This window comes from Scylla paramamosain, chromosome 2, assembly GCF_035594125.1.
Source record: "Scylla paramamosain isolate STU-SP2022 chromosome 2, ASM3559412v1, whole genome shotgun sequence".
Lineage (NCBI taxonomy): Eukaryota > Metazoa > Arthropoda > Malacostraca > Decapoda > Portunidae > Scylla > Scylla paramamosain.
The window spans coordinates 10730001-10747500 of record NC_087152.1 but is presented as its reverse complement, the minus strand read 5'-3'; the positions used below and the strand labels follow the sequence as shown (position 1 = coordinate 10747500).

The 17500-nt window shown below is 43.7% G+C and overlaps 1 protein-coding gene and 1 non-coding gene across 2 annotated transcripts in view; one reads left to right on the top strand and one right to left on the bottom strand.

Moving 5' to 3' along the window:
• LOC135109815 (nephrin-like) overlaps positions 1-17500 on the bottom strand; it is a 113459-nt gene that overhangs the window by 24681 nt on the left and 71278 nt on the right. The window contains exons 3-5 of the mRNA XM_064021536.1: positions 11823-12022; positions 6012-6140; positions 2633-3034 (exon numbers count right to left, since the gene is read on the bottom strand). Coding sequence (XP_063877606.1) covers positions 2633-3034; positions 6012-6140; positions 11823-12022 — 731 coding nt within the window. The remainder of the gene's footprint in view (positions 1-2632; positions 3035-6011; positions 6141-11822; positions 12023-17500) is intronic.
• On the top strand, positions 1956-2027 carry Trnat-cgu (transfer RNA threonine (anticodon CGU)). Its single transcript has one exon. It is a non-coding gene; the product is annotated as a tRNA-Thr (tRNA).

Below are 17500 nucleotides of genomic sequence, written 5' to 3'. Positions count from 1 at the left end.
GTGTGTGTAAGAGAGAGAGAGAGAGAGAGAGAGAGAGAGAGAGAGAGAGAGAGAGAGAGAGAGAGAGAGAGAGAGAGAGAGAGAGAGAGAGAGAGAGAGAGAGAAAGCGTGTAGTAAGATGGAGTGGCATTTTTAAGAGAAGAAAGAAAGAGACATTAATGGTGATGCAGAAGTTATGAGGCGTGAGACCTGTAGAGGGTGGCGAAGGTGGGTGGAGAGAGAGAGAGAGAGAGAGAGAGAGAGAGAGAGAGAGAGAGAGAGAGAGAGAGAGAGAGAGAGAGAGAGAGAGAGAGAGAGAGAGAGAGAGAGAGAGAGAGAGAGAGAGAATGCCCTTGGGAAGCATTCCTTAGTTTCGATGACACCAGAATACGTGTGTGTGTGTGTGTGTGTGTGTGTGTGTGTGTGTGTGTGTGTGTGTGTGTGTGTGTGTGTGTGTGTGTGTGTGTGTGTGTGTGTGTGCCCGCCCGTGTACGTATGTTTATAATTCTCCCATGTAACTGAGGATTCTTCTCTTCATTACAATTAACAAATCTCCATGCATTCAGACCGTGGGATTGATGGCCGACTGGTACATGGTAAAAAGCTGAGTGTGTGAATGGTATCTGGCGGTAACCTGGGGAGAGAATATGTTCATGCACGTATTTACAAGGCATTCCAGTCAGCCCCTCAGTCCTCAGTCCCTCCTTGGCATAAGGGAAATGCAGAGGGGGAAACAAAGAGTGAATTCGCTAATATGTGTATCAGTTTCTTCCCCCTTTCTTTCTCCCTTCTGCAGCAGTGGCGTCTTGCATCGTCCCCTCGTGTTGTCGTCTTCTCTCCCCCTCCTGTTTGGTGCTCTCTCTCACTTGCTCTTTCTCTTGTTTCCTCAGTCGCAGTCTGTCCTGTTATCTTCTCCCCTCTTTTCTCTTTCTCTTTCTCTGTCTGTCTCTCTCTCTCTCTCTCTCTCTCTCTCTCTCTCTCTCTCTCTCTCTCTCTCTCTCTCTCTCTCTCTCTCTCTCTCTCTCTCTCCCACCGTGATGTCTTCATTCAGCCTTCCCATCTTCTCCCATAATCCCCTTCTGTATTCATGCGTGCCATCCGTCTTTCCATTCCCTTCACTCTGTCATTATCACTCCCTCTCTCTTTCCCTCATTTACCCTCACATCAGTGAATCACGCCCTTGCTCCGTTTAACTCCTTTCTTTACTTTGCTATTTCCCTGCCTTATCCTTCTCGTTTTTCTTTCGCACTTCCTCTTCATGCTTTTCCGTTTTCCCGCTCTTCTTTTTTCTTCTCGGAGGAACTGCAAATGGAGTATCACAGCTTTGGCGATGTAGGAGAAAAATTACCACATGCGTACAAACAGGCGTAATGGTATAGCGAACATGCTGCGGGATTTATGTATAGTGTGTATTAGATGCCACCCTCCCCCAGCTGTATATTGCCCCCTCGGTAAGGCTCGACTCCTTACTGACGGTCTAGGAGTCAGCGACCTTACAGGGAGGGAAGGCGAGGCAAGACAGTGCTGGGCTGAGGATCAACGAGGAGGGTTTATAAGTAGGGGTTTAGCCAATATGACTGTACACGGAGGGAGAGAACAACGGGGGAAGGAAGTCGAGGGAAAGTAGTAACCTTGGATGTTAAAACGACGGCCAGGCGGGAGGCTGGGAAGGAGGAAAGGAAGGATACCAGCGGAGTACGAATCAGGAAGCATGAGAGACAGACGGTGTACGGATCAGTGAGAAGACAAAGGAATGTGTGTTAGTAATCTATACCATGAAGTCTGTATATCATGGAGGAGCAGTAGGAAGGAAACCAGTGAAATGAGAACCAGGAAGCATGAGAGACAGACGGTGCGGCAGTCAGGGAGAAGACAAAGGAATGTGTGTTAAGGATCTATAGTAATGTGCGTGAGAAATCCATACTATGAAAACTATAATGTGGAGCATGACTGTGAGCACTCGATCACGTCTGACAGCCTCCTTAGCTCAGTGGTAGAGCACTGGTCTCGTAAACCAGGGGCCGTGAGTTCGAACCTCACAGGGGGCACAGTGTTTAGTCCTGCTGGTGCTCTGTAGGACGAGGTGTTACCCTGTGGTAGTGACAGACCTTAATTTTAGAAGTGGCTGTTATTTTGAAATAGGAAGAAATCGGTTCACAAATACTTGTAGATGACTGGAATAACTTTAATAATCATACTGGTAGTGACGAATCAAAAGAGAGCGTTCAGAGGTTTGATAAATTTATGGATAATGATGATAGTGGGTATAGATATGCAAGTTCTACACAGGGCTCGCCACGTGTAGGCGAGCTGACATGTTGCAGCTTTCCTTATGTTCATATGTTCCTATATTCTTCTTGTGTGTGACTCGATAGTATATATTATGTGGTGACCATGAGATATTAGAATCAGATGTGTAAAGATCAGCTTGTGTAAGCATTATAGTACGAGTATGTTATGAGCCGTGAACCAATAAGCGTATTATTTTTTATTTATTTTTTATTTATTTTTTAACATGAGAGGCGTATGCAGTTGACTGGAAATGTCACGACACCAGCCCATAAAAAAAAAAAAGAGTAGTGGCGTAATACAGCGTATAGGTGGACTCAGGTTGCAAGATTTGAGGCAAGAATAAGAAGCAGACAATACTCACGATTCATGTCGAGGGTGAGAGTGAGGGAGGCGGGCTGCGTGAGGTTGGAGTTGACGGCCTGGCAGGTGAGCCGCATGTTGAGATGGGCGCGGGTGATGGGGCCCAGCGTGAGGGTGTTGTACGGCTCCCCTCGGTGCACTGATGACGGCCGGAGAGGCGTGGAGGGCTGGAGAGTAGATGTGCTGAAAGCTTCTGCCTCGTCTGATAGTCGTATGTGTGACCTTGAAGGGAGTATGTTGGAGTGTGGTGACGGTGGCTTGGGAGTAATGAGGGTTTCAGGACCAAGCGTCAGTCCTTCAGGGAGGCTGAGAGGCTCGCTGGTGCTTCCTGAAGCCTGGGACTCCATGAGAGAGTCGAGGAGACGCCCGTTCCCCAACCAAAGTATCTTCGGCGGTGGGCGGCCTTCGTGAAACAAGGAAAAAAAGGCAATAAATGAATACCAGAATGTACTGCAGTATCCTGCCGCCTCCTCTCCTTCCCCGGTCCCTCCCTAGCATGCTGCCTCCGCCCCTCCTTTCTTTCTCCCCACCCCCTCCAACACGGTTTGGTGCAAAGGAAAATATTTTGAAAACATGATGAGAGAATTTCACAACACTGCAATTGTTTTAATGTTGGTTTTACTTTGGACCAATACGTTTTTTTTTTACTTTATTTTTCCTTTCGTGGCTGATACAAAAGGCAAAGAAAATTGCATTATTAAATTTCCCAGCATTAAACTTTGCTGTCGCGACACGGCCACTTTCTTCTCAAATTGTTTTACGCTCCACTGCTGGAAGAGAATAGTAATATTAATGTGCAGTTTTCCCCTGTGATTTCTTTTTTCCGCACAGAAATCTGGTATTCAAAAAGACTTTGTTTTGCTTCCACTGAGCGGCCGGGAAAATACTAAACATTTCAGACTGCTTGCTTGTATTATACGTTTGTTGGTGGGGGAAGGGGGGAGGAGGGGCAGCGCTCGTTGTTCGTGGCCGAGGGTTTACCACTAGTTGCGGAAAGCGATCCTCTACTGGCCATTAAGGAGAAGTGAGTGGATGTGCATAGAATAAGCGGAACCCTAACGACCTGTGCACATTGATCATGGCTGCGAGATTCACCATGCTGCCGCTCTTGGTCGACATCGGGGCGGCGGCAAGGTAGCCTGTTTGCTCTGCGGCACCAGTTTACATCCTTCATCGCTTTGTTCTCTCATCAGGACTGTTTTCAAGGGCTAAGGAGATGACTGGTCGGGTTCTCCTGAGTGTTTCATTCATTGACGATAAAGAAATCATGTCAATCTCTCACTAGGATCATGAAAATATCCTTGAAAACCACAGTAGTCCCCACTAGAACCTGTTAAAAGCAGTCGAGATGAGGTGCGCAAACGTTTGAGGATATGAGCCCATTCTACTTAGTATTAGGAGACAGGAGCTGCTCCCGTGCGTCACATTGTGTGTCTCTTCCGTACATTACAAGATGAATGAGATAAGGTCAGTTTTTATTTTTTCTCTCTCTCAATCAGCTGATGAACAATGGATAATTCATATAATAAGCTGATAAATAGGAAATTGTCTCACAGATATCTGCAGAGTGCGTAAAGAAACAGAAATTCGTAATATAGACATTTCTGGCTTCCTTGAATGAAACAGGTAACATGGCACCAGGACAAGACAGGCTTGTTTTAATTCATTCTGTGGCAGAAGGTGAGATGATTACTACAAACTCATCGATCCGGTCATGGCGAGAAGGATAGGTGTCTTAATTGGATTATCGCATCCTGAAAAAGCATGTCTCCTTTGGTTACAGACACTGTAGTACTAAATAGACAGATAGATACGTTTATTGGCTACAGGCTTGTCATATCTTAAACTAAATGGTATGCAACATAGTAGCATGCAAAATCATTGCTACTTGACAGTCCATATACAATGAAATAAGTACACAATGAAAGAAATTTTGGCACAATCAAGCATACACTTCTTGAGCATATCAGTTCTTAACATTAAACAAAATCAGGTTCTTGATACTCTATATCAGTCGCATCAGGAACTTGCGTAAGCTGAGCATTATGTTTTATTGAGGTCTTACATTGAATTCAAGCACTACGTTTCCTGCACGTAATATTAAAAGTACACGTGGCCCAGAGTCATATCGCTGGTGTCTATTGATGTTTTTTTCTCCTGTAGCCATTGTTTTTGCTAAAGCTTTTTTTTTTTTTTTTTGTCTCGATTATTGGCAAATTCCGCGAACCAAGCCGAACAAGGGAAAACAAGCAGACAAATAAGGACAGAGAGCGGAAGCGAGACAAAAAAAAAAAAAAAAACTGCAGCTGTACTTTGTCTGCGGAGGTTTATGCCTCGGGCCAAGCCTCGCCTCCCCGACTTAGGGTTTCTTAATTAATACCTTCAGTGCTTTAAATACTCTGAATGTCTGGCACCATCTTATTAAATACCTTGAGGATGGAGTTTCTCTTAAGGAAATAAATCAAATCATGCAGACCTTCCATCCTCAGAGTGCGCGGAGGAATGAGACGCGATGCCTGATGTATCTAGATTGGTCTTGATGTTACATGTTGACCAGAGAGCAAATTGATGTGGTATTTCATTTAGTGATTCCATTCGCAGATTTACATCTCTTTAATGCAACACTACTTTGACATGATGAAGAGACTTGCGTATTCCAGTGACCAGGGGAGTTTAACTAGGCACCTGTATCGTGTAATATTGCTAGGCGGTTATGCTAGAAGGGCAGAGGAAACAAATCATGTGTGTTCCTCCGCCAATACATCTGAAGTCAGGGGGGGCGTCGTATCTAAATCCCCCTTAACGATCTGGGAGGTGTTTGTCCGGCATGTGGAGTTATTATGGTGAGTGTCCTTCGTAGAATAGATATAGTCGTCCCTACCGCACTGCTAGGATAGATTATTAGGTGATGGTTGTTCCGTCAGGTTTTGAACACGTTCCGGCAGAGAACGTCTAGTGTTGATGATGTATTCCTCGCCGCAGTGTGAGAAAGAGACTCGTAACCAGACTGTTCAATGTAATGACAATGAGTACATTTTTTTTCTTTTACTTTTCTTTCTTTTTTATATTTTATTGCTTTCTTTCTTTCTTTATCTGTCTTTTTAATTAATTAATTAATTTATTTATTTATTTATTTTTTGGGGATGGAACTCCAAATATGTCAGTTCCTTATATTTTCTTACTTGTCAGTGAGAAACTTCGTTAATGTGGCTTAAATAATAATAACAATGTTAATGTTACTGCTACTGCTTTTACTCCTGGTGCTACTGCTTTTCTTAACGCTACTACTGATACCGCCACTGCCATCACTGGTGCTACTACTCCTTGCTTACCACACACCAAAGCACTACCCACAAGACCAGTTGAGTCATCACACTTACCTCCCTGAGCGGTGCAGGTGAGGATGACCGTCTCGCCGCTCAGGTAGGGCCCCACCACGCTGCTGGAGGTGATCCGTGGCGTCGCTGCCTCCCCTGCGCCCTCCACCACACTCACGCTCTCTGGGGGAACTGTTGGGTACATGGGGTTACTGTGTGTGTGTGTGTGTGTGTGTGTGTGTGTGTGTGTGTGTGTGCGCGCGTGTAGTCCTTGACTTAATAAGAGACTACGGAACTAAAAAAATATAAAAAAAAAACTGCAGAAACTATTAATTTCTAAATGTGAACGAACAATATTTTACAGGTTTTCTCTTTTGAACTTCCACTCAGCGGAGGTCTGCACCTGGCACTAAAATGTCTTAATTTCCTCGCTAACAGTGACATAAAGAACATGTTGAGTGCTTTATATTTTTACAAGTCAAATGAAATCTGGCGTCATACTCGTTTTGGCGGTGCTCTTGCGGCGCCGAGTTAATTGAACCATCAATCAATCCCTCACTCAAAGCCCTCGCTCTCGCTCGCTTAAAGGCACCGTTCCTGTTGTGATTTAATACGCTTCATCTTGCTAATGCTGCCGTCTTATTTGCGATTATATTTCCACGTTATGAAGCAGCGGCCAGAGAGAGAGATGGCATTTATATCGGGTGAGATACATCAGGAAAAGGAAATAAAAGTTACGTTGATTCCTCTTCATGAAATCATCCATTGTGACATGTCATTCATGTTCACTCGCTGTGCAGTGCGAGACTAATCACTGGTTGAAAAGTCTGCAGTTATCGTGTATGGAATCGCTAGCATTAACTTTGCCAGAATTGCTTCTAAAAATATATGCATGAATTTATGTTATTGGATTGAAACACATGAGGCTTTTCTACTTAAAAGATAGATTTGTCGTTATAGTTTGTCAGTGAGAACATTTTCTGTACTCCAGGCATCAGTTACAGTTCAGGTGGAAAGATTCCCGTGCTCAAGAAAAGTCTTCCAATCGAAGGGCGACTCCTGCCATTCCTCCTCCACCGTCACTAAAGAAAAAGAGCAGCAAGAAAGGAAATAAACCCGAGCTCGGCCAAGCAAGTAAATCACCAGAGGTACCTGATCCCACACTGGAGTCCATAAGCCACTACGTAACAGCCATTTTTGGCACCAGCGAGGGCTGTCCGTGGCTGCCTTGGTCACGCTCTCCTTCATCGAGATCAGGAAGATTATGGACGCCCCTGGGACCTCACCTGGTAAAAAGGTAACGCCGGCAGAGAAAGGAAAAAAAAAAAATCATTCTCAACGCATTTTCTGTTTTCACGGCAGTCACAGACTTCTTGAAAAAAAAGTGAAAACTTAATGTTCAGCGATAAGTTTTGTTTCAATAACCATGAAAAATATAGTTGAAGATGAGACTTCAGTAGTCAACGACACCAACGCTCTTGTGCGTGAAAAATCAGGTGAAGAAACTCTGCCGCTCTGCCGGTCAGTGGTTCCTCGAAGCAACTGCTACGTAGCAATGCATTGATTCTCACACACAGATTGACCAAGCACTGAAGGTGAATGAAAAAGAAGAAGAAAAAAAAACTTGGTTCCCTCAAAAGAAGCGATTTGGAGAAATTAAATTATTGAGGTGGGGTGACTCCAATCTTCGCGAAGAATGTTGTTAGCGGGTGGAAAACAGACTGACTGTTTTTAGGATATTTGCGGCAAGTACAGCTGCCCTCATTATGAGGAGGAAAGAAGAGTTTCCCACCTCAAGAATACACACTCCTTAATTATTTCTGTTGTTCAAGAAAGAATATTTCCCTTTATGAAAAAATACTTCTCGTCAGGAAGAAGCTTCTAAGAAGCATGGATCAGAAAAGGAAAACTTTTCTCAGGACAGAATATCCGACCTCATAGAAAGAAATATTCCTCTTCCAGAAGGAAATATCCCCCTGAAGAAGTAATATGTGGGTGTGAGTGAGCTGGAAATGGAACATCAAGACAACATACGAGACGCAAGTACTGCAGGAGTGACGCCTGTGTCTTCATCAGCACGGAGAATAACAGACGTTGGTGAGTATGGGAAGACCGGTATGGTGGTTTCAAATTTGTCAGGAGAATCTAAAATTGATGTGAAAACGTGGAAGTACTTGGCAAATCGTGCTTACAATATATTGTTATGAATCTTTTCTTACACTGAGAGCACGTCAGCGAGCACCGGGAAGTGGCATAAACCTCTGCAGGTGTCAGTATAGAAAAGTTCTGCCCACGTCGCCACGGACAAGGCTGACCATCCAAGACTCGATAATAATACAGGTTTTCATACCAACCATCCAATCTTCAGAGAAAAAAAAAAAACTACAGATTTAATGTGATGTATGTTAAAAGAGCAGTGATGACGTGAACCCACATCGTCATCATCATCATCACCACCACCACCACCACCACCACCACCACCACCACTAACATCATCATCATTACCAGTTTTAAACACGAGGGCCCAAATCCTGCCTCAGTAACACGCCTTTGATAATGCGTTTCAATCCCCAGGAGGAAATTTTCTATTACATTATTTTTCTTCTCTCTAAAGGAAGTATTAGCTTGCGCGTAGTTGCTTCTCGGAAACCTAATCAGGGGATTCTTATGAAAGTGTCACGCGTCGCTCCTTCCCTTTCATTGCTGCTGTTTTTCATATGGTCATAATTCCTCGTCCGTGATTTAACTTTCTTACCAATCATGTTTTCGAGACACGCAATCTACGCTTCAATATTCTGAGGGACTAAATGAATGAAGGTAATGTTTATTGTCCTTCAAAGTTATCTCGTATCGAGTTCAAGGTAAATTTATTGAAACTAAAATTCAGTTCAATATAAGACTGCCATAATATCCTGATTTTTGGTGTTTTTTTCTCTATATGATTAAATGAATAAGTGTAACCTTAATAATCCTGAAAAATTATCCAGTTACCGACTGAAAGTCAAATCTTGTGAGACTTCAGTAGAAGAATGTTGCCATATCTTAATTATCTGCTAGCATTTCTTTATGACTTGATGAATAAACCTAATCTTTGCCATTTTCCTAAGTTATCCGTGCTTCGAACTGAAGTTAAATCTTTTGAACCTCGAATTCAGTTTTAAGTGCAATAGACGACTGCTGTAATATGTGTTTTTTATATGACTAAATTAATGAACCAAATATTTGTAATCCTAAAGTACCGGGTATCGAGTGAAAGCCAAATTTGTTGAAACTATGATTAATTTCTAAGTTCAATATAAGAATACTGTAATACCCTGAATATACTGACTTTTCTTTATAACTAAATGAGCACAATCTTTACGACCCTTCTAAGTTATCCAATTATTGACTTGAAAGCAAAATTTATTCAAACTCGAATTAGAGGAATGCCTTACGAGGCGAGACTGAAGCTGTTAAATTTACATTCTTTAGAGAGACGTAGGTTAAGAGGGGACCTGATAAAAATCTTTAAGTGGTATAAGGGTTATAACAAGAGGGACGTAAGCAAAATTCTTATGATCAGTAATCAGGAGAGAACAAGGAATAACGGGTTTAAGCTTGAAAAATTTAGGTTTAAAAAACAGATAGGAAGAAACTGTTTCTCAAATAGAGTGGTACATGAATGGAATGGACTCAGAAATCAAGTTGCCAGTGCTAAGACATAAGGGAGCTTTAAGAGAAGATTAGACGGATTTATGGATGGGAACGATAGCTGGAAATAGGTAAGTATATTTTATACAGGGACTGCCACGTGTAAGCCTGATGGCTTTTTTGCAGCTTCCCTTATTTCTCATGTTCTAATGTTCTTAATATCTGTTTGATATATATATATATATATATATATATATATATATATATATATATATATATATATATATATATATATATATATATATATATATATATATATATATATATATATATATTTTTTTTTTATTTATCTTTTTTTCACACGACCGTTCTTTCCTAATATAGCTCAGTATGAGATCTCCCCGGAGACGCGAGGTAATGTCATTTTCCCGCCGCGCGTGCCTGCTTGCCTCTGAAAACACGAACAGCGATACAAGCTCATAAGGCATGTCTGCTGTAATCTCATAATCTCCAATAATGTCACCTTCCGTTGTGCCGTCTATCCAATGCAACCCACCGCCCCACCATCCTCCCCCCCCCCCTCTCTCTCTCTCTCTCTCTCTCTCTCTCTCTCTCTCTCTCTCTCGTGCCTTGTTCCCCCGGCCATGCAATGTGGGCGGCCTGGCGGGGGGCGGGGCGGGGGTTGTAGTGGGAAGGGCGAGTGAATTATCTTTCAATGAGCTCATTTGGGTTGCATTATTTCTCCCTGATGGATCGAGTATCGTTCAGAGCATTCGGGTTTTATTCCGGAGAAAAGCCTCTTGGGTCTTGAGGCAGCTCGAGCTCGCTGGCCGCGCCCTTTGCGATGCCAGTGATTCCAGGAAAGACGGCGTGGCAGGAAATGCGCATTGCATACACTCACTGCAAGTCAAGAGGCACTCGCGATAACAGCTCGTGTGTACTCACTGCCTCGCCGAACCGTCGCTTCCATTTCAGTGACAAAAGCGGCGTTTTAGTAAAGTGGCTTCATCATTCCTCTCGAGCTGACGAGTCACCCCGAGGACAGCGGTGGCGGGGGAATTTCGAGGAAATAGTGTCCTCAGCCACAGTGTGCATGCCTATTCATCTTCTTAATTGACGTTTCAAGTTGTGTTTTTTCAGTTGCCCTGACGTTAAAAGGAAAGGGTCGGCGAGTGTGCGTGGCGGGAGGCGCACCGGCAAGTAAAGAGAGGAGGCTGGCGTGGCCTACCTGCTTTATATATACACTCGTACATTTTTACACTCCTCTTTACGGTAGGCAAGAGTGCGAGTGTACCCTGCAACCTTTAGCCACGCAGGGATCAGATTTATTCTTTCCCACAATTAATTAGGATGGGGTAGGATAGCAAGAGTGTGATGGCTTCAGGTTGTCGCTGTTCTGAGGCAATGTCTGTACATGGAGATTACGAAAAGATTAAAACACCAACATATGAGAGCTGTCGAACCCGCGGCACGGACTTCGAAGAGAGTGACAGCCCGGGCCGAAGAGTGGAAGACCCGTGCAGAGGAGAGCGAAGGGAAGCGAGATTAGGCTGCCAAGAAAGATGGAGATGAAGCGAGTTTTATCAGACGCGACCTTCATTTGGTGTCTGTGTGTGTGTTGGGGGGGGTTAGTGGGTGGATGGGTGGATGTACGTGTGCATTTGTTTGTTTGTTGTCACCATGTCCCATCCCACCGTAAATGTTTTATTGTTATCTGCATATGATTAATTTTAGTGCGGAAATATTTTGTATGTCTCTCTCTCTCTCTCTCTCTCTCTCTCTCTCTCTCTCTCTCTCTCTCTCTCTCTCTCTCTCTCTCTCTCTCTCTCTCTCTCTCTCTCTCTCTCTCTCTGTGTGTGTGTGTGTGTGTGTGTGTGTGTGTGTGTGTGTGTGTTCAGCGGACGCATGGTGCAGGAATGCATATGCACATATTTAAATGTAATTCTGTTTAGATCTAATGGGACACGTATTTGCATGCACTATATAAACACACACACACACACACACACACACACACACACACACACACACACACACACACACACACACACACACACACACACACACACACACACACACACACACACACACACACACACACACACACACACTCTCTTTTTTTCTCTGTTCACTCTCCTACAACAGCTGGATTTTAAGGAAGCACAATTAAAGTTAGTGCAGCTCGCCATTGTTCCTCCGCGTTGTGTGAGGCATTGTGAAGTGAACAAAGAGAATGATACTTACCCACGAGGGCGAGGCTAATGCGGGTGGTCTTGGTGGCCTGCAGGCGGAAGTCGACCCGGCAGGTGTAAAGTCCCTGGTCGGCGGGGTTAAGGGCGGCCAGGGTTAGAACAGCCGTCACCGCCCCAACCTGTAGCCGCGCTCGGGACCCCAACACCTGCTCGTCCCACCATCGCGCCTTCTCCCCTCGCCGCTCGTCCACCCTGTCCGTGTGTCACCCTCTTTAACAAATCTCACATTTAACTCATTCCCTCCCCTGATTTATTGGGACAACTGTGAAAAAAAGTCAATGTGTCGTTCTCCCCGGTGTACCCGAAAATATGGTGTCGAATTCTATTATAAACGCCTACATTTTTTGGTAACAAGCTGCCACCACAGTGCCAGACCCGTGCACGTTCATCACTCTGTAATTTAATCACCGGCATGTTGCAAGGGTACAGGAGAGAGAGAGAGAGAGAGAGAGAGAGAGAGAGAGAGAGAGAGAGAGAGAGAGAGAGAGAGAGAGAGAGAGAGAGAGAGAGAGAGAGATGGGAAGGGAAGGGAAGGGAAGGGATTTAGTACGGTATGGAAAGAATAAAGCGTCATGGGTGAGGCTGGGCTCTGCAGGGACCGTTAGTAAGTTAACACAAACCAGAATACGGTGGAGGTATAAAACAAGAACAAACAGAAGTACCTGGCCTTTCTTTTCGTCATCCCAGATAAACATGATTAGTACGTGTCACCATCCAGGCTTGAAGCAAACCTGAGGTATAGAAAACCTTCATGAGGACCAGAGACTACTACTGAGTGATTGGACGTTGTTGTGTTCGTGATACCTCTTGCATCTCATTGACATATTACCAAAAGAATTAGATGTTGTTTTCCTGGAATGTGGAGTAATTGTACATAGTTGTGTTCGTGATACCGCTTATGCTACGTCTCATTCACATATCAACAGTAAAAGCGGGATGTTCTTGGAATCCGTATCTGTTTTGTCCTCATGATTTTATGCCGTGAAATTACAAGTACATTAAGTATTCAGTGTCTCGTGTTCGTGCTGGGCCGCATGCCGCACAGCAAGCAGCCACTAAGTCTATGAGACTCGAATATACCTTAATTGCCACCTCTGAAAACTTATCCTGCAACTGTAGCTTTCGTAATTCTCCAAAGATAATTCATTCTTGCGCGTCCAGTCTTTGGAGATCAAACTGGTCTTGCAACGAGTTTAGCTAATGAATACCCGAAACTTTGAGAGAGAGAGAGAGAGAGAGAGAGAGAGAGAGAGAGAGAGAGAGAGAGAGAGAGAGAGAGAGAGAGAGAGCAAGTTTCCTGCCGCTTCCGTGTCGTTGCTTCAGAAGGATTTTTTCCCCGCATTGCCCTCCCGTGAGAGCGTGAGCCATTTCGTCCTGGCTGTGTTGTCCTTCCCGGCTACGAAAACACCCATTTGTCTTTATCACTCTTAACCTCGACACCAGGACATTAGCAGGAACCCTTGGCCTGAAAAGCAATACGAATAGCATCGAACAGCTTTTCATTCTCCTACTCCATCCTCTCACCCCCTCAGCAGGTGTGCGGGAGATTCGTGAGAACTGGGGCAGACACCAGCTTAGCAATTCTTCCAGGATTGCACGCAGGGTGAAATATATCACATCTCAAATGGAGGAACTTTTCGAATTTACTCCGAATATAGAAACTGCTTCACTAAATTGTCAGAATTTAAGGAAAAAGCTGGCCTGGCGCGGAGCACTGCATTCCCGCGGGGAAGCTTCAGTACACATTTGAGGATCTCCCAAACCAAATTTACTCGAACCCGTGTCAACTCCCGGACGTTTACGGCAATTTGGCAATACCACAAATTTCTTGCATCCCGAAAATCGCTGGAAACGCACACAGATGGAAGACGAGACGCATTTCAGTCCGAGTGACCTCGTGTGTAACGCGGCTGTAAGGAAGGGAAAGAAGTCGTGCAGTGAGCACCCAGCGCCTTGCCGTATTAAGACTTAGCTCCCGTGCGCCAACTGCTGCCGCTGCTGCCGCTGCTGCCTGACAAGCCAGGGTATTGGCCTCATCAGGTATTCATGGTGGATTTCCTGAGGGCGGACAAATACTCTCAGGGTGTCACGTGCATTCCTGCGTCTCCTCAGATTGCCGCATCGCGGGATGGCTGCAGGCACACTTCACGGCCGCCCCAGCGTGATATGAATCTTATTAATTACGTAGCATCTTGAGTGCTGTGCCTGTACGTCGCTACTTTGCGAGCACAATGCCTTCTTGGAACATACTCGTAGCTGAGGCGGACGCAGTCCTACTGGAGGAGTCTCAGGTGGAGAGCAGTGGCGGTGAGCGAAGAGGAGGCTGCAGTCAGGTGAGTGTTTGCCAGGCGAGGGTGGTGTGCGGGGCGTGACGAGCTGGGGCGAGGGTGAGGCGGCCAAGTGCAGGACGCGAAGGTATGAGGACGTGTGGGAGCGTCGCACAATTGTCCTTTCGTGTGTTTCACTGCCTATTTTTCTTTCACTACGGAACGAATATCTGTAGGAAAACTGATATTTGAAGATCCATTAACATAGATTTCCTCATGGATTATTCTGTTGCCTTGAAAAAAAAAATAAAATAAAAAAATAAATAAACGTGTAAAGTAAAAGTATATGGGTTTAAGTAATTCCAAGCAGAGCGGTGTTATAAGCAAAACCAATCTTGTGCAGTGCATGAGAAGGACAAAATTAATCCTTATTTGCCATGTGAAGTAAATTTTAATTGTGTAAATTCCAGGAAGTCACCGCTCGCAAATATCAAAGAACTTGCTAGATTAGGAGGTGCTTTCAATTCCACACACATCTCCGGGTTCTAATTACGAGACCCATTCGCTCGATATTAAGCCGCGCGGTAACGAGTGGTTGAACTTCGCCGTAAAAATGTGAGGCTGCGTGAAGGAGAGAGAGAGAGAGAGAGAGAGAGAGAGAGAGAGAGAGAGAGAGAGAGAGAGAGAGAGAGAGAGAGAGAGAGAGAGAGAGAAGGAGGACGATAAAGCATGTATGTGCACGCCTGTGACAGAGTATATGCAAGACGGACGTGACAGAGGGGTAAGCACTGAGGAATGGAGTCTAGTGTGTTCTGTAAGGATAAGTACACAGGTGTCAGAAGGCTGTCTCTGGCCTGAACCTGAGCCACTGAGGAGTCTTCGATGGTAGTGAAATGCCGCAGTGAGAGCAAAGAGCCTCAATTTGGGTGATGGTTGTTAAGGTTGTCCTGTTGCTTGGTGTACTTTTCCTATGAATGCTTTGCACGTAAATCGCTCTTTTTTTTTCTCTCTCTTACTAAATGTACGTGCTGTAACGCAAGAAATTGTATAGTGAGTAGTGTACTTTTTATGAAAATATTTCATACGTAAACTGCTGTTTTGTCTAAATGTATGTATTGTAACTCAAGATATTGTATGCGTGTGGCCATTACTTAAACAATAGATTTCCGAACACACACACACACAAAAAAAAAAAAAATGCAAATACGTTATTTAAACATAATTTGTAAACATTAATATTGCATTACCATAGCTTCCTTTGAATCATGTTGAATACTCGTGGTCATTAGTTTGATAATAGAACTAAAAAAAAAAAAAATGTTTAGCGTATCAAACGTGCAAACATTAATATTACACTGTCATACTTTTCTTTGTGTCGTCTCGACGAGAATCTAGAAACGGTAATTTTCTGTTCAGGTTGAATAATTTTGGCACAACCCTCGTGAAAAAAAAAACATTATACGAGTACATTAGGTGATGCTCTGAAGCGTACCTTAGGCTCAGTTACGAACCCTTTGATTGTAGTTTTAAAAAAGTGCTTCTTTCCACTGTTGTGCATGAAGTTTAATGTATCATAAAAATTTGCGACAGTTCATGCACTGTGAAGCCTTTGGGAGGAATCGCTATGTATGTAACGAGAGACTGCTTCTGAAAACCTAAAATAAATGTGTTTGGAACTGTAAATGTGATTATGTCGGTAAAAAGTGACTCGGTGAATGGTTCTGTCACTCAGCGCACGGAGAAACTCTTGAAGGAAGTTAGTTGAAGTTTGACAAGACAAAGAAGCGTTTCGGAAAGAGATTGAGGAGGAGGAGAGGATGTAAATTAAGTCAATACAAAGGCCTCACCGGAATACAATCAAGGGACTGAGTGCGAGTGATCTTTGAAAAGTATATCAAGGGTGATTTGTACAGCCAGAGATGAAGCAAGAAGGAAATCTGCTGTCAACAATGCAATAAGAAAGATTAATTCCCCCAAGACCCATTGAATAGATGGAGCATCAACACACAAGAGGACACAATTGGTTCGCCAAAAAAGAACTGAAATGAAAGAACAATAAGAGGAAGTGATGAAAAGACCAATAAAGAACAGGAAGAAAGTTTCGGGGAAAGGGAAAAAAAGTGGATATATTTTTAAAAGGTCTGCCGTGAAAAAGAAGAGTAAATAAAAAAAGAAAAAGAATCCTGCAAAGATGGGAAATGGTACGCAGCATTCACAGTCCTTGAGCAACGTTTACAAAAAGAATTGATTGGAATGCCTCCCTGGAATGTCCCAAAAATGATGCAACTGTGGCAATTGAAAGAGGAACTCGCGGCATTTTTTGCAAGGAAGCCAGTGCCAGTGTAGCGTTAATGGAGAAATGAGAGGCAGTTTTGGGGGAAATAGAGAGTGATATACGTGACTCATAGGATGCTCTGTGCGTGAGAGAGAGAGAGAGAGAGAGAGAGAGAGAGAGAGAGAGAGAGAGAGAGAGAGAGAGAGAGAGAGAGAGAGAGAGAGAGAGAGAGAGAGAGAGAGAGAGAGAGAGTTTTGAAATGAAGGAACAGTATTGTAAAGGAAACGAAAGCCAAACTTCGATGACTTTTTTGTGGCTGTACTCTAGAATATGAAACCTATCCACTGGTGACACTGCTTGTAATATGAGCAGAGTGAACGTGGTGTCTATCTAATAGTATGAGTTTGATGGAGTCTACACATTAAGCGGCTGTTGGTGAAAGTAACGCTATAGTGTTTGAAATCTCTACGTCGTTATTTTGCACGCGTTGTTCGAGGTAAATAGAACGAAAACAACTCCTGCACACAATCCTGATAAGACTACATTTATAAAAATAAATAAATAAATAAATAAATAAAAAGAGATAGGAAGAAACTGGTTCTTAAACATGTATAAGGCTGATGTTCCGAATCAATATGGAGCTTCTTAAAAGATTAAGTATGTTTGTAGATGGAGATGATAAGTGAAAAAAAAAAAAAAAAATAGGCATGCTATATACAGGGACTGTCGCGTGTAAGCCTGATGACTTCTTGCAGCTTCCCTTGTTTTCTTATGCTCTCATGTTCTTGTAAAATATCAAAGACTAGAACATAAACAAATGAACAAGAACAGTGACCTATTATCTTCGAATTAAAAAAAGGATGTTAACGGTAATATTTTACGACACTGAGGAAAATGTGGTGTACTTCTGTAAACGAGCCACGTCCGTCTCCCCCCTCGCCCACGCCGCCGCCCGAGAGGTCCCGTAACTCAGGCAGCGGGGCGGGAGTTAGGCTGATTGATTTCACTGTTGCCAATACACTTTTTTCGTCTTGCCATTGGGCGCGCTTAGAAATTGTGCACGTTTTGTTAAGCTCTACGTTCTCGAATTACTACAACCCGAGGCAATTTGGATGAAAGTTGAATGCG